A 26606-nucleotide genomic window follows, 5' to 3' on the forward strand; every position below is an offset into this window, starting at 1 on the left:
AGGCCTCACAAATGGTGGTGTCCACATTATCCGCCCGATGTGGTCGCATTTCTTTGAAACAAATTAATAACGTGTCATTCACCCCAAAGGGGTTTGGCTTCTAAGCTGTTAAGCAGGTGGTCTAGCTTCAAATCTCATGAGTGCCACCTCTTGCCATCGGAAGCTGTCGGTGGCAAGGCGACCTGCAAAGGGATAGAAGTGGAGGAGGCAGCTGGTATCTGAATCGTTGTTCCTCTCACCGTACACTGTCTTGGCCCCAACTATCTAATGCTTTCAGGGAACACAATAATGATGGGTATATGAACTTCATGCGCATGGATGAAGAGGTATTCTTCTCAATATCTGTCTGCTTAGTGCCAAAACAATACAACTCCAACTCTCCAAGGGCACTACGGCTTTCATGTGAAATTTTTTCATGGAGTTAGTCATCTTTCAGAGGCGTGGTCAGTGTCTTGGGGCTAACAGTTTGTCGCCCTTTGGCGTCCCCATCCTCTTTTCTTGAGCTTCTGGATGCTGTTGATCCAAGATGAACTGCATCACTTCGATGGGCCCCCACTTTTCTTTTCTTTTTTTAGTTGGCATTTCCAAATGAACGGCTCACAGTAAGCTTCTTCATTGTTTTGATGGATGTCTGTTCATCTCTAAGATTAACAACATCTGGCTTTGTTACTATCAGACCAGTCAGAGGTGCCTCCTCTCTCCTTTTCAATCAATAGCCTCTTTTTTTAGTGAAAAGATGAGGTGCAATATGATGGTAAAAATATTTGTGCATTAATTAATCGCCTAATCACCCTCCATATTGGGAACAGGGCTGTCAGTTGTGGGGAGAGCGATCAGGTGTACAAATTTTGTATCATGTGATTGAATCTTATCCGGACTGTTTTTTTATTAGCAGGCACCACGTGGTAGTAAGAAAAATGAAAGTACGAAACAAAAAATTACATCTTTTTAACTGTTCTTCAAAGAATAGTTTTTTCAAAAAACACTACTTTTGATCAGAATAATTCCTTCCATAAATGGTGGAAAAAATTTTCTTATAAAAAAATCTTGTTGCATTAGGGAAAACTTTTACCCACAACACATCTCATTTCAAAGACATGGGATCCAAGGAGCAGCTACGTGCCATGACCAAGTGGCCCCATGCAATGCTGTCGTGTAGGGCCTGCACTATGTACCACAACAAGAGCTTTCATCTTCATTTTCCTCCCACCCACCACCATTTTCAGATCTCTCTCACACATTTTTCCCATTTTTTTCACCTTGATGTTCTAATGCTACTCAAACATGCAAAAAAATTTCATTTGAAAAAGTTATCATATCAAAACTTATAAAAAAAGTTGTTTTTTTTCCTATGAGAATTTTTATTTCTTCCAAACATGCCCAATTGTGAGAAAACAATGGTGGAACCAAAGATGAGAGAGGCAGTGGAAAAAAATCACTTTTACTCTTCTAGTTTACACCATTGATGGGTACATGTTAAAATAGAGTAGAGGAAATGATAATATCGTATCCTACACAATAGGAAAGTAGAATAACAAAAAGATAATGCCAAATGTACATATAACATAATACATATGCCAAATGTATAAATAGAAAATGTACATATAGTATTAGTAATATTGGTCATTCTAGTTATCATGTCAGAAATTGACTCATTTTGCTTCATTTAAAATAACTCAAATTTATGAACTAAAGAGGTAATTTTAAATTTCTTTACCTTTGATGTATCTTCATGAGTCACGAGAAGAGTATGCCAAACTTTATTTGCAATAGAACATTGAGATATACGATTGAACTCTACTTTGTCAACGACACAATATAGCACATTCATAACTTTGGTATTGAATGAAGCAATTTTCTTTGCTTCATCGGTCCATAGGCTGAAATCAGTTAACAATGCTTCGTACTTTTTTAAAACGACTCTCCAAATTTCAAGATCCATGGATTATAAGAATATTATCATTCTTACTTTCTAATAGCCATAGTTTGTTCCGTCAAAGAGAGGAGGACGAACTGAGGAACATCCTTTTTTGTACTGAGAAGACGATGTTGTTGTCATGCTAGATGATAAATAACCCATGTACAACTATTTACATACTAAAGTGGTTAGGTATACATGATCAAAATGCTGATTTTTACATGATAGATATTTAGTTTTTTATATGTTACATGTATTTGATTTTCTTCATATATGTTAATATGTAGACTTTTTCATGTTAGATGCTTAGGCTTATGCATGTCAATGTACAAATTTTTACATGTTCAATGCTTAGGTTAATACATGTTCAAAATGTTTATATTTTTACATAACAAATGCTCAAAATTTTGTAAGTGAAAGGTTCAGATTTGTATAGAATATTTAGATTTATGTGCCTGCCTATGTCTATGTGATATATATTTCACGTGAATATGCATATGTTTGTATTGATTGTTCATATGACATAAAATGTCACGAAAATCTTTACATGATTGGGTGTCATATAGAGACACCACATACGTGCAGAAAATATCATGACATAGATGTGCATATTGTGAACACTTAAACTTTTGGAAGTTGCTTATGTTACATCGATATAATCATGTGCATACTTGAACGATATGCATAAGATAAAACATGATGTGTTCACATGCCTATGAAATTTGTTATTCATGTATATTCTTATTTTGTGTGTATGAATATGCATGTGAGAGCATGATGAATGATTTCATATGTGCATGATCTTTGTGGTTTTTGCATATGGTGCATCTGTGGTCGAAAGAGAACCATTGTAGGCCGTGAAGTGTTGGAGATAGACTCCCATATAGAAAGTCCTATCTCTGAATATCCAAAATATTTTTTGATTTTTTTTTCAAGCTTCGAAAAGGTATGGGTTCTTCTCTTCTTTTAAATGGGGAAAAAAACATAGATTGGTTTCTATATTAAGCAAGATTAGACTGGCATGAATGCGTCTATACATTTGTTATGCATACTTTTGCATACATATTCATGTGTCACAATGGTTGCTTTCATAGCTTAGTGTCATACAAGACACTACACACGTGCAACATTATCATGGTATAAATGTGCATTTTACTAATGGTTGAATTTTTGAAAGTAACTTATGAGGCTTAACACAGGCATGTGCATACTCGAATGAAATGCATGAGACAAATATATGAGAACAAGGTGTGTGTGCATATGCATACGAAATTATACATTCATAATGTGTGAATATATGTGCAATTGTGAGCATGCTGAATGATTGCATAAATTATATGTTCACGTGGTTTTTGCATGTGATGCATGAGTGGTCGAAATGTGTACCACTAAAGGCCATGTGGGCAACAAGTAGGTGTTGCTCTGAGTTATTAAATGTATTATAAAAAAATCATTTAAACTTATTGGTTTTAAAACTGATTACACTATTAAATATTCTAATGGGCCAAGGTCCCGTGTTGTATTTTGCATGTTGATTTGCAAAATGAATCCTGTGTAACGAACTTATCTTTTGATAAAAAGATAAAATAAACAAAACAATGTAATTAATGCTTCTTCTTAGATGTCTCTTTCAAAGTGTGAGAATCTTGGACTATGGTTTTGAAGAACCGTGAGGATACTAAAACTCCGTATGCAGTTGTGCCCCTAAACCCAACTAGGTGGTTCACCTCACGACCACAGTTTTAGGGAGATTCTGCCACTTTGTCTGGGGTGGTGTGTAGACACAACTGTTATTGGTATACCAAGAAAGTGACATCAATGAATATTGATTTCTCTAATGTCCCGACATTAGATATTGATTTCTAATATTTTGATGAATGGTGTTGATTCCTGATATCAGTCAAGGGCCAAGTATAGAACCTAGTAATAAAATATAAATTATGTGTTAAGCTACAACTGAAAACCTAACTTGAACTCATGAATTATTGTGCCGATTTTGAATATCCGTGGGTTTTAATGAAAGTAAAACTAAAATTGTGTGCATTTAATAGGGACATACATACAAAAAAAACTCTGATAATAACTTAATAAGTTATTCATGCATGTAATTCTATGCATATTCATGTTCTGCATTAGACATCTTTACTTGTTTTGTTACATGTAATATATTATTGTTGCATGATTATTGTTCTTAAATGCAAAAATGATTATTTGGATTATATAATAGTTGTAATATTTCTTCTAAAAATATTGCATGAATTTGATTTATACTTTTCTTGTCCGTTTGAATTGTTAGAGGAATTCGTACGCAGAATTTATGATTTTGACACCGTATATTTATTGTTTTTTACAGCCTCTGATGCCGAGTTATGAGATAGGCTGTTGTTGAAAGCTACGAGAACCACATGACTACCTGACGACTTACTTTGAGACATAGTGTCTCTATATTTTGTTTTACTTATCTTCATATACTTATTGTTCCTAATCTTTATTGATGAATAAATAAAGTTATTTTGGTTTACTTGATGGGGGCGTAAGATACCTTATAACTTTGGAACGTGTTGTGTCTGTAAGGCCCAGAGACTCTGGGTTTGTTTTTGCAATTGTTTAAAAAAAAACATTCACTTTTCATTAGAGATGAGTTGGGGTCGTTACAAATAAAGTGTATGCTAGCCAGGCAAAAAAAATGCTATGAAATAACAATCAGGTGAGCTATTTATTTGACTGCATATTAGAGCAATCTAGATTACGTAGAATGAAATATTCTAGAGGGTTGAAAGACAAAGTGATGGGGGTGGTGGAAAAGCAAATGATGGAGAAGTTTGGGTCTGCGTTTACATTGAAGAAAATAAAAAACAAATTAAAGCATACGAAGCACAATTTAACAATTATAAGCCAAATACTAAACACTTTTGGATTTGGATGGGACCCAGATAAAAAGATGCTCGTGGCCAATATTGAGATATGGGCTGAAAAAACCCGTTATGGAAGAATTATCAAATGGCCGAAAAATGGAAATACTATGAACATGATTTCAAAATCTTTAGAGAATCAACCACTAGAGGTAGCTGTAGGACCATCCAATGTGAACAACTACCACCACCACATACCTAGGATCCTCAAGTTGAAGTTGTAGAGGAGATCAACTCATTATCACAAGCTCTTGATTATGATACACCTATGAATAGTCCACTTCTTAGAATGCCATCAACCTCTTTGAGGCAAGAAAACAAACATTATAGTGATAGTCTTCTTTTATGTTTGCTTGATTGATAACATTATATGTTTTACTTATATTGTTGTCTTCAAGAGTTGAGTCAATGATGCCTCATCGTAGATATTATGTTGCATTCGAGGGGAGGGCTACAACTAGGCATCTACGACTCTTGAAAGGCATGCAAACCACATGTACACAGATATAGCTGGACAATATACAGATCATTCACCAATATTGAAGAAGTCGATAGTCGGTTGTAGTTGTGCATGGCAAAAAGAAGGTGGGTGCAGCAACAAGAGGTGCACCTAGGAGCGATTAGACAATATTCGAGAGGATGTTGTGTTTCCCTTGCCATGTTACTCTTCTTAGTTTTCTAATTTTTTATGGTATTTTAATGTATTTTTGTGTTGGGAAGATGAACACTTTTTGGGGTTGGGGTGAGTGGTTCACATAATTTATGACTTGATTTTGGTTTTGATTTGACTCAATACCTTCTCACATACTATCACATATAAAAAAAAATCTTGTGAAACCAAAATGCACGAAAAATCTACTTCCATGCGATTAAAATTAATTCAAACTTGTATAATAAAAAAATACACTAACAAATAAAAGAGGAGAAGGTTTAGCACTTAGCAACAGATTAACCATGCATTCAATTGAATTAGGGGTGGCAAAATCTGACCCGACCCACCAACCCACTTCTTAGCCGGGTTAGGGTTTGGCTTAAACGGGTTCGTGTCATAAACGGGTTGACCCGCCTAACCCATTTATTTAATTGGTCGTGTTCGTGTTAGGGGTATGCCAACCCGCCAATCCGTTTGACCCGTTTAATAAACGGGTTAGGCGGGCTGGTCAACCCGTTTACACGAACCCATCAACCCATTTATATATATATATATATATATATATATATATATATATATATATATATATATATATATATATATATATAAATATAAAATTTCTTTTATCGTGTCTATGTTATCGGGTCAACCCGTTTACACGAAATGTGCGCATGTGCGGTTATCGGGTCGACCCGTTTAATAAACGAGTCACCGTGTCGTGTAATTGTGTTGTGTCAACCCAACCCGTTTATTAAACGGATTAACCGTGTCGTGTTAGGTTACCCGTTTAATAAATGGGTCATGTTCATGTTTGCCACATCCGACCCGTTTAATAAACGGGTCATGTTTGTGTTGAGGTATTCTGACACGCTGACCCAACCCGATTGCCTCCCCTAAACTGAATGTTCAAGCTAACCAATAGATAACAAGATATATGTATTTGAACAAGACCTTCATCGAAAGAAAAAATTTACTGGTTCACAAATTTCTAAAGTTTAGGTAGAAAAACTTTTGCCAAAAAAAATAGAGCCCTAATTGCCACCTTAGTGCTAAGTACAAGAAGGAAAGAAATCTTCAGACCAAAATATGAAGCAAATTAGTACAATGCATGAATCTTGACCACTTTCATTATAACAGGATAATTGACCATTTAAAGGTTGGATGGTGGCATCAAAGGCACAACTAGCAATTTCTTCACAAGGATAGATATGAGGGGGTATATGAATAACTAAAAAAATATCATTCACTATGGCCATGGGCCATAGTTAATAGTCATTAGTGACTACTGGCATTAACTACGACCTCCAGCCATACTTAATAGTCACTATTAATCAATATTCTAATTTACTATGGTTGTCTCCATAGTTAATGCTATGCTCATTTACTACGGCCACGGGCCGTACTTAATAATTATTAGTTACTACATTCAGGCCATAGCTAATGCTATTGGATATGGTACTATCCACTACGGAAGTTAAAGCTTATTTACTATAACTTTTTTAGCATTAACTATGGTCCACGACCGTAGTTAATAGTACAAAATTTTATATCATTTACATGATCTATTATAGATCTAGCCATACATAAAATTTCAAAATTTAAACTCATGCTTGCATCATACCAATCATCATACCCATATTAAATATGCTAGAATTAATCAAGATCTACCATAAAAAAATATTGATTCTAATCCTCTTAAACTGATTTTTGTTTAAAGGCTGAAAATCTAGTTTTTCTACAAATCGATCTTTCTCAAAAATCCCATGGTGACATGGATTCACCAAAATGATTTTTCAAAAGTGAAAATCATCTTTTTAAAGATGTTCTAAGGTCTGATCCACATTGGCTTAGATCTGAAAATCAATCCTGCGCATAACTCATGTGTTTGGATCAATCCACGTCTACACGATTAATGCACCTACTTCGTACATAGTTTCAAATCGGCAAAACTTTTTATCTCCCGGCTTCAAATTTGGAAGTAACACCTCCAAGCTTCAACAACAATGGAAGATGAACCAACCTCTTGTTGGAGAAGTAAGGAGACAAGAAGAAGAGGAAGAAAAAGAAGATTTGAGAGAGAGAGAAGAGGGTGAGACACCCCCTCTTATTTTCTCTTTTTTTTATCCCATGTGGGTCCAGCTAAGGCAAGGCCAATAGTTTGCCTTGGCTGCCCACACACATATGGAAAGAGTGGTTCACACCCCCTCTTTTTGATCTTTCCTCCTTTTCCCAAAATCTCAAATCAAACTTGCTATTTTTTTTATATTCTAACGCGTCCAAGTAGGTAGGGACATCCCATGTGGGTCTCCCTACTTGCCTAGGGGCCATCCCACCCTCTTGAATTGACTTAATTAAATAATTAATTAAGTTCTATCTTTTTAGCTTAATTCTCAAATTTTTAAATTGGATTTTTGAACCAAATTAAACCTTGGATTTCATACCAAATCCAAATGCAATAAATTTTCAAACCTAATTTGGATCCATCTCCACATACTAAATCCAAATTCATTTATAACTAAATCTAAATTCAAATTGAAGTTCCATTTAAATTCTAATTTACGTGAAATTATCCCCGAGTTAATTTATTTTAACTTTAGTTTAAAATTCGAATTCACTTGAGATTAAATTTTGAGTTAATAAACACAATTAATTCTAATCCCAATGCATACTTGAATAAATATAAATCCATAAATACAACATAAAAATCATCTTTATTTATTAAAATAATCACAAAAAAAATACGAATATTGCACCTATGTTCATACTCATCTTGTTTTGGTTGAGCTCCTACACTGATTTCAATGATTACAAAATTCTCCAAGGACAAATTATTGAACCTCAAGTGTTCAAAGATTTAATACTACTTACATTGTTTTTAAGGATTAAATTTTAGTTATAAAAATCCCGTTAAAAGTGCTAAAAGATCACTCAAGTTTCATTGACGATCTTTGGAAAAAATACACATGCTTATAATAAAGAAGAATTGACCCTTGAGCAGCAAATATCAACCCCTGAATGGCTTCAGAATCAACTCCAAAGTCTCTTAAAAAAAGGTATAGAAGAGTCCACCCTTAAACTAAAGAGTCGACACTTGAAGAAATGCAAATATCATGTTTTAATATAAAGAGAGTCGACCCTCAAAAAGAAAGAGTGAACCTTCAGACAACCGAATGCATACATATTGACTGTGCACTAAAAGAATCAACTCTCAAGAAATAAGAGGACTCCTATGGTAAGCTAAAGTCATATTTTGTTTTAAAGAATAGACGGTTAGAATAAAGAGTTGGCCCTCGAAGAAAAAGAGTCAACTCTTGAAACTTAAGAGTCTACCGCAGGGCGTATTGAGCAGATTTTAATGGTCATATAGTCATTGTAAAGGCTATTTTCAACCCCAACAGCTCTCCAACTGGTCTATCTCATCCCGAGCTATATAATGATGATGAAGGACAACATTAGAACCGTTGAAATCATATATATCCTTAAGCTCATCAACATTCAAGCTCTCAAGCATATCAAAGCCTTTCAACAACGATCTTTTCAATTTTTCTCATTTGTTTTGGAATCTTTTTAAGCCTTTTTGTATTGGGTTTCATTCACCCCTTATTTACATTGTGTTTAAACCTTGTATTGTGTAAAGAGTGATCTACACTACAAGAATTCTGCGGATTTGCGACAGACTTTATCCGACGATAGTCCATCACCAATCCATTTAGCGATGGATTGACGATGGCTTAGCAATGGATAGAATTCATCACAATTTCTTGGTCGCTAATTAGCAACAAAATTGATCTGTCGCTAATTCATGACAGATTAGCGAATGTCATGATCTGTCGTTAATCTATCGCTAAATAAGAACTAATTTAGTTTTGCGACAGATACATATCCATCGATAATCGGTTGCTAAAATTTAACGATGAATACGTATTCATCACCAATTTATCGACGGATTCGCAACGGATTACATTCCGGCGCAAAACATCGACTGATTCAGTTTTTGAGACAAATAAATATTCGTCGCTAAATTGGCGATGAATATTATCGATGGATATTGTTCGTTGCTAATCCATCACAAAATTTTAAAAAAAATAAAAAAATTTATTTAAAATATAAATATCAAGAAAAATTTCTCGTTATACAATTTTATATAACTTGTGTATAAAAATAAAGTACACATGAAAAATACATATGCAACGCAGGTGAAACAAATTTAACACAAGTTACAAGTGAAACAAATTTAACAACCCACTATAATCCTCGTCAAGTTCTAATTAGTTACAAGTGAACATATACAAAGAGTTTCGTTTGAAACAACAAGTACGTGAAACAAATTCAACACATGAATCTAATCATCGCCAAGATTCAGAGCATCATCCTCTTCATTGTCTCGATCTGCCCCTTAATCCATGCCTTCATCAGCTCCTCTACGCTGATCATCTCCATTATCCTACAAGAGAATCAAAATGTTAGTATTGATAAACAGAATATAATGAAATAAATAATATGCAATACACCTAATCTAAGGCAATCAAAGTAACATGGCTGAATGACATATAGACTAACAATAACTTTCATAGTGATGCAATCATGCTTATATATGTTCTAAGGTTATAAAAAAACTTTCATAGTGATTCAATCAGGCATATATGTGTTATAAGGCAGCCAAATAACTTTCATAGTGATGCAATCATGCTTATATGTGTTCTAAGGTTGTCAAAAAACTTTCATAGTGATTCAATCATTCATATATGTGTTATAAGGCAGTCAAATAAATTTCATAGTGATGAAATCATGCTTATATGTGTTCTAAGGTTGTCAAAAAACTTTCATAGTGATTCAATCATGCATATATGTGTTATAAGGCAGTCAAATAACTTTCATAGTGATGCAATCATTCTTATATGTGTTATAAGGTTGTCAAAAAACTTTTAAAGTGATTCAATCATGCATATATGTGTTATAAGGCGGTCAAATAACTTTCATAGTGATACAATCATGCTTTTATGCGTTTTAAGGTTGTCAAAAAACTTTCATAGTGATTCAATTATGCATATATGTGTTATAAGAAAGTCAAATAACTTTCATATTGATGAAATCATGCATATATGTGTTCTAAGGTTGTCAAAAAACTTTCATAGTGATTCAATCATGTGTATATGTGTTATAAGGCAGTCAAATAACTTTTGTAGTGATGAAATCATGCTTATATGCGTTCTAAGGTTGTCAAAAAACTTTCAGAGTGATTCAATCATGCATACATGTGTTATAATGCTATCAATAAAAATTCATAGTTATTCAATCATGCATATATGTATTCAATCATGCATATACTAGATTGGAATCTAACGACATGAAATAAATGACATGAAACTTTATACCTGACGGGCACCAAAGCTCATGTTGAATGCAGACAAAGTTCTTTTGTCCTGAAAAAAGTTGCACAACTCATTATGGATATGGTTGTGAATGACTTTATATAAAAAGTCACGCATTGTGTCCTAAAGAAGCTGGCGAACATCATCCCAAGAAACAACAGGGTCAATCGAACGGTGGGAGTTGATGCTGGCGGGAGAACTCTGAGAGCCCTTACTGCAAAAGGCAACGACTGGTGTGGTGTTCATGTTACTCCTAAACCCGAACACACAACCCTTTTTGGGTTCACCGGTTGCAGTCACCCATGTTGCAGGATCAAAAGGCGGATGTTGAGTGAAGTTATTGCCGTATCGCTCTACCATCTGTTGCTCGTATGACTTCTATAAAGTAATGATTATAGTATAAATTAATAATTAATAATTAATAATTAATAATTAATAATTAATAATTACAATGTTTATGATAATGTAATTCATGGTAACATGTATATTACAATATTTATTTATACAATAAATACATACCGTTGTCGCTCTTGCCTTCTCTGATACAAACTCTCTCGTGCTCTTACATTTATGTGTTTCAACAAACACATCCTTATAAGGCACCATGCCTCATTTTTCAGCTTCCTGCAAGGTTAAATGATAAAAATTTCAATTCAAAAGTAAGCATAAATACTTATAAATTTGCCAATATATATTGATGAGTTACAATTTTCTTCTGGTGGCTCCCAAAAGTCTTAGATCCATCTATGTGTAGATGGGCATTGAGCATCTTTGCTCAGTTTTGTGTAGCCTTTGCTGAGCGGTTTCAAACTTTATGGCTCACCCACTTGTCGCACATTGCATCCCAATAATATGTCCTGATAGTAGAAGGGTCATGACTCTTTCACTGCAGTGGATCATCTATCCCACCAGATGATTTTATTGCTGCAGTCTTCATATTGTGCAGCATATCGACAAATCGACTGACAACCACCTTTTGCCACACCTGCCTCGCGTCCTGCTCTTCATTTGCAGTCGCGAAGCGATTCGAAGCCTATAAATAATTTCAAAAAATTAGTACACATGACTATAACAAAAAATTAAATATGAAACACATTAGCTATGATAAACGATTGTATACCATGAATGAGGACTATAATATTTCCAACACCTCTTTCGTGTACTCTTTTTATTGAGTGATCGATATTGGTAGATGTTGAAGTAGTGACTTCCTAATTTCTCGTATTACTTCTTATGGCTTGCACCTCGTGCTGCATATGAATTGGTAGACATTAATAATCGACTATCGATATACACTATTTATATGATAAGTATTGGACAAGTGACAATCAAATAGTTACGAGCGACTATCGATATACACTATTTGAATGAGTCATCTTGTGTCAAACTGAGAAGACCATGCATCCGACGTTGTCTCTTATTGGGATTGGTCACATTATACGTGGACCCAACTGCGTGCATAATCAGGTTGTGTTGGCCGAAGGATGCTAACAGGTTGAATGTGGGTCAGATCGGGTCAGATCATACTTGAACCGATAGAATATCCGAATTCGGAATATGTGGGTCTAGTTTTAGATTTGGATCCATCTCAAATATGGTAAAAGAGTTTTTGAGCTGGGTGTGAAGATGATATGTGAGCCACTGAATTGGTGAAAAGGGATAAGAACTATTAGTTTTAACCAATGCCACAAGCCTCAAAATCAGGAATTCTTGGTAAGGGAAAATAATGTCATAAATTAGAAAGCCTTAAAAAAAAACCCAGTGAAAAATAGCAGCCAGGCAAAATATAAAACATAAAGATATATAAAATATAAAGACAAGTAAAACAATCTAGGAAAAGAATTCATATATATCTTAAGGTCGACGAGTGAAAATGATGAAATTTTAAAAGCAAGCAATCTTTTAAGAGTACCATGTCGTTTGGGAGTTTTCATCATCAAATACCAAAGCACAGGAAAAGCTACTAGTAGATCCTATATTGTGACAAAATCATGATATTTTAAAAATAATGGCAATATCTGTGACTAGCTTAATGTAAATGGGTTGCAACAAAAAAAAATGACTTTGAACCACGTCTTTAAGTTTTTGATTCCAGGCCTAGATCCAACAAAAATCTTGAATGTATGTTCTAAATCTTATATATATATATATATATATATATATATATATATATATATATATATATATATATATATATATATATGAGTAATGGGTGCATGTTAAATGAAACGTTAAATGGGTTTTCTACTCTTTCCGTATTTTTTTCATAGTTCTGACCCCATAATGTAGGTGGGTCATGTGCAGGTGAAACATCATCTACAGAACAATGAGTTAAAAATTCACATAATGAATATTTAAACTAATCGAGTATATAATTAGTTAAATGATATACCTATCGAAGCAGCCTATGAAGATGAAGGTTGAGACTGACTACCACTGGGTGCTCGACCACTGTGACCTCCATGAACCATATTCTAACAAATAAAAATGTTATTTGGATCAGTTACATAACTTTTGATCTTATCATGGACATGACATATGCATGAAATGTAAAGATTTAACGGTCCTACATAAATCTGTTTTATAATTATGCATGAACTGTGCATGTATATGCTAAGTATGCATGGAATGTAACATGATATGCAATTCCATGAACATGAATACATAATCAAATCAAAAATAACTTCATGCAAGCATGCATATAGTCACATCAAACATTGTAATATATTCAAATCATTCATATCACAACAATGTCAAATATGTACCTGCAACAAACACACTCGAATATCTCGCTAACTACAACCATGACTAGCATGGTCTCCGAAATACAAACATAAGAGCATATGAGAAAGTGATGTGGTATGTATTACAAGATGTATTTCACTAGCTCGAGCATGCTTCATCATCACTTGTTTGACTTTCATATTCTTCTTCATACTCCTCCTCCTCTTCGTCTTCTTCTTCATTGGGCGCCCATCCACTTAGTATATCATTTGGATCACATTCTTTCATACGTGTGCCATTGGACAATGGAGATGCGACATACAGACCATGTGTGACATCGTGACCATAAGAAAAGTCATACATATCATCTAATTGATAGTAATCACCCTCTTCAACAATCTTGTCTTCATATAACTGATCATACTCGGGGTATAGTTTAGACTTCACCTTGCAAACCGCCCACCATTCATTTCTATCCGACTTCCTTATATTCGGATATGAAGTATAGTAAACTTGTTGAGCTTGCGAGGTTAATATGAATGATTCATATGTTCCAAACCTGGATTTATGATTCACCTCCATAATGCCTGAGGCTTTGTCGACTCTTGTTATTGTGAGATCAAACTAATGACACTTGAGTAAAGTTACTGTGTTATTTATGCCTAAGTAAGTCAATTCTATTATTTCTTTAATAACATCGTAGTAGTCAAGTTTATTTTCATCGTAACTGCTACCCTTGACACGCACACCAGTATTCATCATTGACTTGTTTACACCGTAGTCTTTTGTATGGAATCAATAACCATTTACCATTCAAATGGGTACATCCACTGATATTGCACAGGACCACCAACCCTAAGTTCGTATGGCAAGTGAATCATCATATGTTCTATAACGTCAAAAAATGCTGGCAAAAATATCTTCTCTAGATGACAAATAATAGTGACGACAAAATCCTTGAAATTCTTTACCTCAGTTACTACAACTTTCGATGCACACAATGTTTTAAAAAATTGACTTAACTCGGATAATACCACTCATATAGTTTTTTTTAACATATCTTGGAATGCTAGGGGAATCAACCGTTGCATGATGACATAATAATCATGGCTCTTTAACCCATATAATTGTCCCTTGACTATCTTCACAACCCAAGCAATGTTAGAGACGTATCCATCTGAAAATCTCAAATGTCTAAACTACTGACATACCTGCTTTACTTGATCTGGTCCAAACATTTACCTTGTCTTTGGTTTTAGTACTTTGCCATTGTACTCTTGGAGTTCCAATTCTGGTCTTTTACATATTACTATTAAATCCATACGAGCCTTCGGATTATCCTTTGTTTTCTCTTTGATATTTATTACCATATTGAATACATTATCGAACACATTTTTCTCTACATGCATCATATCCAAATTATGTCATATTAATAAGGTTGGCCAATATGGTAGTTCTCAAAATATAGATTTCCTTGTTCAATTGTGATTCTTCCCAAATCCAAGGAGGGGCATTGCACTACAGGCATCTGTCAGTCCATTTGGAAAGTATCGTAATTGTCTTAAGATCTTTGTGCTAGACAACCGTATAGGTGAACCTTCTATTTCAGTTGTTCCTGCTCATAATACATTTTTTTGTCGTCGAAATTGATGGTTGCTGAATAGAAATTGACGGTGATAATCAAACCAACACAACTTCCTTTCATGCATCAATCTAAAAGATTTTGTATCCTTCAAGCAGTACGGATATGCCAACCTCCCATGTGTGCTCCAACCCAATAACATACCATATGCAGGGAAGTCACTAATTATTCATATAATAGCAACATTCTACCCACAAATGAATTAAATCCATCTCTACATAAATCGATCCTAACATTTCTCAATTCCATTACGAAGGTCTGATGAGTACGATCAAAGTGCTTCCAAGCTACGGCATCAACAGGATGCGTGATCTTGTCTTCATCATGTCGAACTTTATTTATATGACACCTCATGTGTTTAGCTGTCCTTGAAGACATATATAATCGTTGCAATCTAGAGGTGAGAGGAAAGTATCAGAGCGACTTATATGACACTTATTTTGACCTCGTGCTAGTATTATCTCTTGTCTTTGGCTTGAACCGATGATGCCCACATGATGGACATGATCTACAATTTTCTTGATCTTTGAAATACAACATGCATTGATTTGGGCAAGCATCTATCTTTTGATACCATATACCTAGAGTGTTGACCATAACCTTCGCACGATAGAAATTTTATGACAATTTTTCATCTTTGGGCAACATACTTTTCACAATAGAGCACAAACAGTCAAAACATAATTGACTCAAATTATACTCTGACTTCAAATTCAGTAGTTGAAGAACTGCAGACAAGATAATGTGACTCTCGCAACCATTCCAAAGTGGCTCATCAACATCTCTAAGTAAGTCATAAAATCTACTAGCTGCATCGTTTGCTGCTTCTTTCTCTACTCCAGTTGGTACATCACTAGGACTCATAGCAGAACCCAGTTCTGGTCCTACGATATAAAAATATCAAATCTATATTTGGATTATCGTGCACTACATCCACCCATGTATCAAAACTATTCCAAAATTCTTCACTATGAAGCGTCCAATTCTGATAATCACTCACAAAACCCTTCCTGTATAGGTGATGTCTAACGCCATGAGGTTCTACAAATTGATTGTTCTTACACATCGTGCAGGGGCACCTGATTCGACCTGTGGGATCCACGGTACTGACACTTGTCATTGAAAGTTCAATAAAACTGTCAAAACCATCCATATATTCAAGCGATACCTCATTATCAACTATCCTATGATATATTCTTTCATAGTTTGCAACCATTTTGTCCTATGATGTTACAGATATTATCCAAACTAGTTAAAAGAGAATCATAAGAATGCTATGTGATTTACAAATCTGTTAGAAATTCTTGTTTAGTGATTGTTGGTGAACAATTTTTTTGTTTCAGTTAATGTACAAATTTTCTTTCCCTCTCTACTACAAACATGTTTAACATAAAATGCAATTCCATGAACTAATATGCATGCATTGATAATTTAATATTTTTGTGTATAACACCATCACATCATATCTATACAGATCACAAAGATATTTATAAAGATAAAATTACATTTACAAACGCGATACATTCAATTTAAGCATGTTTTCATGATACAATTTCACATGGAATGCATAATCAAATAAAAAATAACTTCATGCAAGCATGCACACAGTCACATCATTCATTGCAATACATTCAATCATTTATATCACAGCAATATTAGACATGTATTTACAACAAACACACTCTAATATCTCGCTAACTACTACCATGCCTAGCATGAAATCCGAACTCAAGCAAAACAATCTTAGATATCCACAACTAAGTGAGTATGTGAGCATGAAAGTGTTGCATCCAAGAAAGTAAATAACATGTGATGTGCTTTCATCACTTACTCACCACGGGTATCTACTCGATTTGCATGCTTTTGCATTTGCATTTTTCTTCTTTCTTTTCACATGATATTTTAACTTAGCATTAAGCATCACACATTTTGCTCTGCTATGCACCTGCAATGACAAAGACTGTTGGCCAAAGACAAAGACACATGCAGTGAGCTTCGCCATGCCCTGCCCGATGAGAAAAGGCAACAGCCGGCTGAAGGAACAAAGTGGATAGGGGGTAGAGGGTCTCCACACCCTGCCGACTGAAAGAACCAAGGACATGGGGCTCCTCCCTCTGCTGACTGAATAAAAATAAAGAAGGTACGGGGGAGGGGCTGAACCCCTCCCTCGTAACTCAAGCAACAAGGAGGGGGTCTTGGTCCCTCCCTTACGAAGAAGGAGAAACGAGAAGGGGCTGAGCCCCTCCCTCAAAACCAAGAAAAATGAGGCAGGGGCCCAAAGCCCCTGTTGAAAAATTTTTCACAGGCGGCAGGGGGTGTATACCCTGCCGACCTATCAGAAAAACTGACATGGGCTTTAGCCCTTGCGAGCTGGCCATGGTTTGCCGGCAGGGAAGAACGATAGGCCCCTGTCGGTCAACAGAAAAGAAACAAAAGGAGAAGAAGAAGGAGAAGAAGAAGTAGTAGTAGAAGAAGAAGATACAGGAGAAAGAGAGAGGGGGTGAGAGGTTACCCAGAGAGGTGAAGGTGAGTGAGGGTTTTATGGTGGTCGACGGTGGCACACGGTGATCGACAGAAGGAGAGAGGGTTTGGGGAAGGTGAGTGAGGGTTTGGGGTTGGTGATCAACGGTGGCACACAACGACGAGAGAGATGGAGTGAGGGAAGAAGTAACACGACGGTCAGTGGTCGGCGGTGGCACATGGCGGTTGGTGGTCGGCGGTGGCACATGATGATCGACGGAAGGAGAGAGGTTTCTGGGAAGGTGAGTGAGGGTTCGGGGTCGGTGGTCGGTGGTGGCACACAACAATGAGAGAGACGGAGTAAGGGAAGAAGTTACTCGAGCGGCAGGCTACGGAAAGAAAGAACTTGGTCGGTGGGCGACGAGAGGCGACCGCGTGCGAAGAATGAAAAAGAAAGGGAAAGAAAGGAGCTCACATTAGGGTTTTACGGAGAAAATTAGCGATAAAAAAATTATCTCATAATCTGTCGCCAATTAGCAATAGAGTAGCGACGGAAAAATTCTGTCGATCATCCATTGCGAACTTGCGACGGAGTTTGAGAAAAAAAAAATTTGTCGCTAATTAGCGACAAAATTTTTTCGTTGCTAATTCCAAAACTAATTTTAATTTTAGGGACAGCTGGTTTTCTCTAGCTAATTTGTCATAAATTTATGATAAATTATTTTCATCGTAAATTTCGGTCACTAATTAAAGTTTTTCTTGTAGTGCTATTTCAACCACTCACCGTTGGTGTTTCACAAATGGTGTAAAGTGATTGAAGGTGAGTGAGAGCTACCACTAATATCCAGATAAGGGTGACTGAGAGCCACCACTCAGCAAGTCTACATAGCCATCCCAGTAAACCATGGGAAGCCCCTCGTGACAATGACGGTAATTCTCAAGGAAAAAAAAAACTAAACGTCAATTGTAAATCTTCTTGGCTCCCCCATTTCTTTGAATGTCACTTGTCCGATTTAGACTAATTTAGCAAACATAATCTTACCCTCCTAAATAAAATCCCCATTATTGCATGAGCTTGACAACTCTTACTGGGTTGCTGCTTTCAACCACAGCACGTGAAAAATGCAGCTCACCCAAAACCCTATAAACTTTCAACCACAGCAAGTGAATCTTCAACCTTAGAGTAGTTCAAGGGCATCTCTCTCTCTCTCCATGGAAACAGTAAGAATCATCTCAAATGTTTCATCAAATATGAGTTCTCTGGCAGCAACAAATGCTACATATGATCAAAGGTTCAAGCATAGTCCGTCCATTATGACCTCAAAGAGAGTTGGTATCTTCAAAGGTAGAGGTCTGCATCTTGTCCATGCTAGCACTCCCTTGGCAAGTGGAGAAATGGCTATGGAGAGGGTTGAAGGGAAGGCTTCCGGCGGCGATTTCGGTCATTACGGTGGACAGTTCGTGCCGGAGACGTTAATCACTCCACTTAGAAAGCTAGAGGAGGCTTTCAACGAGATAATCAAGGATTCAAGATTCCAGGTTATTCATCATGCTCCTACTTGAATCATTAAGGCATGCATTGATGACAATCTAAAAGAAGAAATTGGCTAAGCTCATGGGATGTGATCATAGTCACAAACATGTGGGCAATATTTTGGAAACATTGTGATTTTATAGTAATATATGTGAAAATTATTAGTCCTGCTAAAATCATGATAATTTTTAAAATATCACGTATTCTTGGACAATCACAATATTCTGTTTTTAATTTTTACATTTTTTTATGTTTTTATATATTATATTAAAAGAATCGTGTGTGTGCCATGGAGTGTGTTCTTCAAGATTTTTTGTTTTTGCCAACACTAATTTGATTGGTTTGGACGCCTTAGGATTGCACATGACCACCGCCAAACAATTGTTTTGGTTACGAGGTCATCAAAGAAACAATGGAGGTAAAAAAAAAAATATTCTTCATGACTTTTTCTTAGATGACTTCTTTTCCATGTGCTCTTGTAATGGAATATTTATATATTTGTGTGGATATTTGTAACTCTTTTTTTCAGAAAAAAGAAGAAAAAAAGTGTGTTACACGATAATTAATTTTGTATTTTTTTGTAAAAATAAAGAGTTAGCACTTTACATAGATCATTGGCAAGACACCTCTCTCTCTCTCTCTCTCTCTCTCTCTCTCTCTCTCTCTAAAAACTATAAAAGACTTTTTTTTACAGTAAAAAGCTATGTCACATAGGTGCGGATGCAGCGATGCAACACTTAAAAAAAAAACTTGGGTGAAGGGGTGCGGGGCGGATATATATAACTTTTACACTACGTGTATTTGTGTGCATTTATGTATTTATATATATAATATAGATAAAAATGAACTTGATTAGGGTTCATTGAATCTAGTTTTGGATAGAAATGGACGGTTGACTTCACCTAACACGAAGGAAGCTGTGTTAAGTGTCGCACCCACCTGAGTGCTGGTGGAACAGGGATGAGGAGTCCTATTAGAAGAGTCCGTGTGACATAGGTAAAAAGCTATAAAAAAGCAAAATGTTTAATTGTAGAACGTTAGCGATCAACCTAATGCCATCCATTACACATTTCTTTCTCAATTTTGTTAGACATTTATTAGTTGTTTTTATTTATTTAGTTATTTATTTATAAGTACCAACAAGTAAATAAAATTGTGCCCCACCTATATGTGGGCAACTATAACTAGCTTATGGCTATTGCCCTCCTTTAAAAAGAATATGCATACAGGGATGTGGATATTGGTGTTGATAACCTGTTTTTAGTACTACTCCCTACTTATGAATACATGATTTCATGTCGTCACATTTTGGTGATTATATGCTTACTAGTTAATTAACTTAATATGCCCAAAAAAGCCTCGCTCATCTGGTAGGGGCCAATTGTGAATGTCACCAAGTTGACGGGGCATCACAAGTTCAAAACCCACAGGAGGTGTCCCTTGACGTAAGGTCGAAACTGGGTGTACTCTCTGGTGGGTAGGGCGACCTCAAGGGCTTTACCAACAGGAGGCCAGCCAATGTGTGGTTGACGATGTTTTTCGTTTGGATTATAAAAAAAAAATAGTTAACTAAATTAACATAGTCACATTAATACACTTGATACAGATGGAGCTACAAGCACTGATAAGGGACTATGCAGGGAGAGAGACACCTCTATACTATGCCCAGAGGTTGACAGACTACTACAAGCAAGCTGATGAAGTGGAGATATATCTGAAGAGGGAAGACTTGAGCCACACTGGTGCACACAAGATCAACAACGCCGTTGGCCAAGCGTTGATCGCCAATTGGCTTGGGTACAACTGCATTGTGGCAGCGACCGGTGCAGGGCAGCACGGAGTAGCAACTGCGGCCGCATGCAGTAGGCTGGGCATGCAGTGCACTGTGTACATGGGCACCAGGGACATGGAAAGGCAGTCTCACAACCTTTTTGAGATGAAGGCTCTTGGTGCAGAGGTACTTGCTCCTTTTCTTTTGAGTTGCTTTCCACATTGACCTCATTTAAGCATCTTGTATGCTTGTTTTTATAGGAAGCAGTTCTTAGAAGATTTGATTATGTTGCATGGATAGATTTTCATAAGGTTTTAAAAATCAACTGCCTACAATTTTCCTAAATTGTTGAGGCTCCAAATACCATTTTTTACATTCAAATTTCACGATCCAAGTATCCAATATATATATATATATATATATATATATATATATATATATATATATATATATATATATATATATATATATATATATATATATAGATACACACACACACACTAGAAATCATACCATTTTCTGTATTGTTTACTTTTTGGTCAATAGTTGTTTGCCACCATGCCCATTTAAAGTTGCGCTTAGCCCAGCCTGGCTTGAGTCCGGATAGGGTGCAATATGCATGATGATTCCACAAATATTTGTGCATTAAGTATTTGGTTGCCCTCCATCAGGCCTTGGACCTAGGGGTGGCAAAACCTGACCCGACCCCCCAACCCGCCTCTTAGGTGGGTTCGGGTTTGGCTTAAACTAACCCATTTAATAAATGGGTCGACCCACCTAACCCGTTTATTAAATGGGTCAGGTTCGTGTTAGGGGTATGCCAACCCGCCAACCCGGCTGACCCATTTAATAAACGGGTTAGGCGGGCGGGTCAACCTGTTTACACGAAATGGGGTTCGGGTCCGGCGCCATAAACGCAATCAACGGGATTTGAAGGTAGTTTGGCGTCTGCGTCTCCAGAATCTTCTGCTCCTTTAAGAAAAGGCAGAAGCTTTAAAAAGCCCTTCCTCTCCCCCCTCTAGCATTCGTTCTCTTTTCGTTCTCCTGCTGATTGTGGTTCTTAAGAGTTCCTTCTAAATTCAGAGTTTGAGGGTTCTCAAAGGGCATTTTCATCGACATCATATGGTTTTTTTTTATCTTTTTGTTGACGAAACGATCCATTTTGGTTTCCATGTTTGTTTGTTTTTTACGTCTCCAAATGCGTTGATATGATGGTTCTTCCAGTGAGAAATTAGATTTCCTTGTGATTTCATTTTATTTTCCCTTGTGAATATGTGTTAAGATCGTTGGTTTCTATCTTAGTTAGGGTCAGATGACTCAGATTTTGTAGTTTCCCTATTATTGACAAGAAAAGATTTGATCTTGTTTCTGGATGTTTCTTTTAATTTCTTCGGATCAAAAGTGATTTTTGTAGCCACGGTTCTGGTTTTCCTAGCGGATTGTTTCATTCTATGGGTTATTGTTTCGCAAATCAGTTTTTTTATTGAATTTTTGTGTTGTTAAGAATTTATCAGAAATTTTATTGTTTTTTTATTTATTTTATGTATAATATGTATTTTTTTTTGTGCTAGGTCGGTTATCGTGTCTATGTTATCGGGTTGACCCCTTTAATAAACGGGTCGCCGTGTCGTGTAATCGGGTCGTGTCGACAAGACCTGTTTATTAAACGGGTTAACCGTGTCATGTTGAGTTACCCGTTTAATAAATGGGTCAGGTTCATGTTTGCCACAGCTGACCCATTTAATAAACGGGTCAGGTTCGTGTTGAGGTATGCTGACCCGCCGACATGACCCGATTGCCACCCCTACTTGGACCCCACAACTGACAGGCCCTATCCCCAAGACGGAGTCTGATATGGTGCTTAATGGACAAATATGGGTGCAATCATATTGCACCTGATCAGTGTTTTAATCCCATGGCCTCTTGTCCACCCCTAACGACAACCATGGCCTCCTCTACTGTTCTTGCAACCAACTTTTGCTAGTGGACTTTCGGTGCACGTCTCCTTGCGGTGGAACCTTGATTTGTAGGAGCTGTCAGTCTCCTTGTGGTGTAACGTTGTCTGTTGAAAAACCCAGTAGTACATTAAACAGTAACTGGTGGGTCTCCGGCTTGCCTTGAAAAGAAAAGAAAAAACTTTTGCTTAGGGGAATATCTTTGCAAATATCTTCATGATGATGAGAGCCAATTTGTTTGTTTATACAGGTGAAGAGTATTGAGGGCAATTTCAAAGACGCAACATCACAAGCAATCAGAGATTGGGCATCCAATCTAGAGACCAGTTTTTATCTGTCAGGGTCACTAGTTGGGCCCCACCCATGTCCATCAATTGTAAGGCACTTTCAATCAGTCATTGGGAAGGAGGTAAGGAGGCAAGCAATGGAGAAGTGGAATGGAAAGCCAGATGTTCTTGTTGCTTGTGTGGGCAGTGGATCAAATGCAATGGGGCTGTTTGATGAGTTCTTGGGTGACCAAGATGTGAGGCTCATAGGAGTGGAGGCAGCAGGTTTGGGGTTGGGAAGTGGAAGGCATTCTGCTACACTGACTAGGGGAGAGATTGGGGTTTATCATGGGTCCATGAGTTACCTCCTGCAGGATGATTATGGGCAAATTGTTGATCCCCACTCAATTGGTGTTGGGTAAGTTGATAAATGACTTGGTTCCATTTAATTTGGTTACCCATGTGGTCAGAGGGTACCTGTGTCAAGCTGAAGATCCAGGATCGAATCCTGCTGGTGCATGGAGTTGTTGCTTTATCATTGTTGGGGCTAAGGGTGTCAGCGGGTTGGGTTTGGATCGGACCCAGGTGGAACTAGATTCATATCTTATTTGATTTTATGACAATTAAGGGCGGTCCAAGATTGCCCTTAAATGTGCCAAAAGTGCACATACAACGCACAGCGCTGATCGCGTGTGAGATCAGCAGCATGCGCTGGTTCGACCTTATATATATATGATAGGGTGCTCTTGGGGCACCTACTCCCTCAACTAAACTGTTGGATTGTATCTAATCTAACGGTTTAGATTATGAAATTTGAATGGTCTTTAATATAAATTAAATGGTTTTGCATTATTAACAGTCCCCAAAAATTAAATGAGGGTGGCATGGCAGCTGGTGGAGTAAAGGTTTTGAATGATCAATGAAAAGTCTCTCTCACTCATTTTATTTTGCCACATCTGGCCATGACTTTAAACCATGCATCATGGTGATCGTCCATCCATGTGTCCATGTCATCAATATACAAATATCAACTAGAGAAAGAACAAGGGCAATTATTGTACATAAAGCAAAAATATGTGAGATCATAGACATGGATGCATGCCATATGAATGTGTCACACATTCTTATTCATCATCCATTCATTCTATGCATTGATGCTACTCATTTACACCTATTTCATGTCCATATATATATATATATATATATATGTGTGTGTGTGCAGATGAATGATCTGCATCATGCATGGTTTCAAGTGACAAAATAAAAATGAGTGAGTTTTCAACTTTGAATTCCGCCCTCATTTTAATGTTTGGGGACCCTTAATAATGCAAAATATTAAATTTAGTGTCTCTTTTTCTTTCATTTACTCTTTTTTTAAGCCATTAAATATGCACTGAGAGCACCTTATCATTACTGATATAAGGTGAGTACCTACTCATTTACTGATTTTTATAAACTGTTCAACCATTTTCAATGGCATGGTTTAGATGGTGAGTTAAACGTGCATGTTTTTCACTATTATTGGACACCCAAAAAGTAAATGAATTGAAAGGTACAGTTTTGAAACGAGCTCTCTCTCTCTCTTTTGAAAGGTATAGTTTTGAAACGAGCTCTCTCTCTCTCTCTCTCTCTCTCTCTCTCTCTCTCTCTCTCTCTCTCTCTCTCTCCATTTGATAATGGCTTCTCATGGGCCCAACCTGGATAGTTGAATGGACCCCTTCCTTTGCTACCAAAACCGTGACCCAACCAGATCAGCTACAAGTGGAGATCGGGTCATATCCCAACCTTTGACACCTAAGATTGGAATCTGCATCTCCATGCTGATAGATTGAGTGCTTTGCCAGGATTTACTGATTTCTGGTAGCCCCCGCACGTGTCAGAATTAAGAAATAAAATCAATTTTCATTCTTTTTTACCTTTTTTTTTTAAATCCTAAACTTGCACCATTTCACTTAGATTTCAAAGAGTGACTCCAAAGTTTTTTTTTTTTTTGAAAGGCAATCTCGGGTTAGGCAGACCCCTACTCGTTATACAACTATGCCATTGGGTTTTGAACATCTTCCCAACACAAGGCGGTGTGCATTAGCTGCTCCTACCACCTCCTTGGTGAGTGCCTCCAAAGTTAACCATATGATTCTTTCACTGTTGTTAGGTTGGAGTACCCTGGAGTTGGACCGCAGCTTAGCTTCCTCAAGGACATAAGGCGCGTTGAGTATTACTCAGCCACTGATCAAGAGGCATTGGATGGTAAGACAAGATCCTAAAAGGGCGTGGAGCAGTAAACCAATTTTGATAGGAAAGTTGATTGTTTTTGCATTTATTATGTCGACCAACCACATATTTCTCATGGAGGTGTTTGTTTCAGTCTATTACAAAATAAGCCCAAGGAAGGCTTCTTTTACAGGAAAGGGCATGAAACAAATCCAAAAAAAAAAGTCAGATGTCACTTCATTAGACATTTTTTCTCTTAAAAGGGTGGATAAAACTTGTTCAAGCATACCACTTTTTTAGAGAAAAATTTTCCCAAATGTCACACCCATTTTGCCAAAACTTTCCTTCAAAAAGTTTTTCTTGCATAATCAAACGGGGCCTAAACATCCTTGTAGAAACCCATCCAACTGCATCACTCTTTTGGTGGGATGATGTGCAAACTCAAAATGCCTTATTCTTTAACACCTAAGAAAATATGAAAAATTAATTTTTTCATTGTTGACTATGTCTGGAATCACGAAAAATGCATCCAAGTTCATGAACTATTTTGTAGCAGAGAGAAATATTGGAGTTCATGAACTATTTCATATTCCTGTCACCGCCAATCATCCTTCAAAAGAAAGTGACTTACAAATTATGCTTGTTTGTATGTTGGTGCAGCATTCCAGAGGTTATGCTCATTGGAGGGCATCATTCCTGCATTGGAGGCATCACATGCCTTAGCCTTCCTAGAGAAACTTTGTCCCACACTGCCACGTGGCACAAGGGTGGTCATCAATCTCAGTGGACGAGGAGATAAGGATGTTCATATGCTCCTAGATCAAATCGCATGCAAATCAAAATGAAGACAGTTAGAAGTTATCTAATAACTATTTGGGTATGTTTGGTTGCTCTTTACAAATGTGAAAATAAATATCATGAGAATCAAAACCATGTGAATTGAAGTTTCATGAGATTTTTTTGGATTTAGTGGATCATATATTGGATTTAATAGAACTGTACAAGGGTAATTTTTTTTTTGTCTTGCAGCATACTAAATGATTGCGTGTTCATACAATCAACATTTTCTTTGTCTTTGTTCTTCCTCAGGACTACATTATGCAAACAAGCATATAAATATCTATAAGCACTATAGGAGCACATGTTTGTCTCACAAAATCCTATTTTCGGAAATGGAGATCATCAGAAT

At 36.6% G+C, this 26606-nt stretch overlaps 1 protein-coding gene across 1 annotated transcript; it reads left to right on the plus strand.

Annotated features, from left to right (window-relative positions):
- Positions 1 to 17919: 17919 nt before the first annotated feature.
- On the plus strand, positions 17920 to 26262 carry LOC149844071 (tryptophan synthase beta chain 1-like). Its single transcript, XM_090001028.1, has 7 exons — positions 17920 to 17982; positions 18446 to 18500; positions 18948 to 19219; positions 20821 to 21171; positions 23191 to 23624; positions 25359 to 25453; positions 26078 to 26262. The coding sequence occupies exons 1-7, from the start codon at positions 17920 to 17922 to the stop codon at positions 26260 to 26262; spliced, it is 1455 nt and encodes a 484-aa protein (XP_089857154.1).
- The last annotated feature ends 344 nt before the right edge of the window (positions 26263 to 26606 follow it).

This window comes from Nuphar pumila, chromosome 3 (assembly GCF_984573655.1).
Source record: "Nuphar pumila chromosome 3, dmNupPumi1.hap1.1, whole genome shotgun sequence".
Classification (NCBI taxonomy): domain Eukaryota; kingdom Viridiplantae; phylum Streptophyta; class Magnoliopsida; order Nymphaeales; family Nymphaeaceae; genus Nuphar; species Nuphar pumila.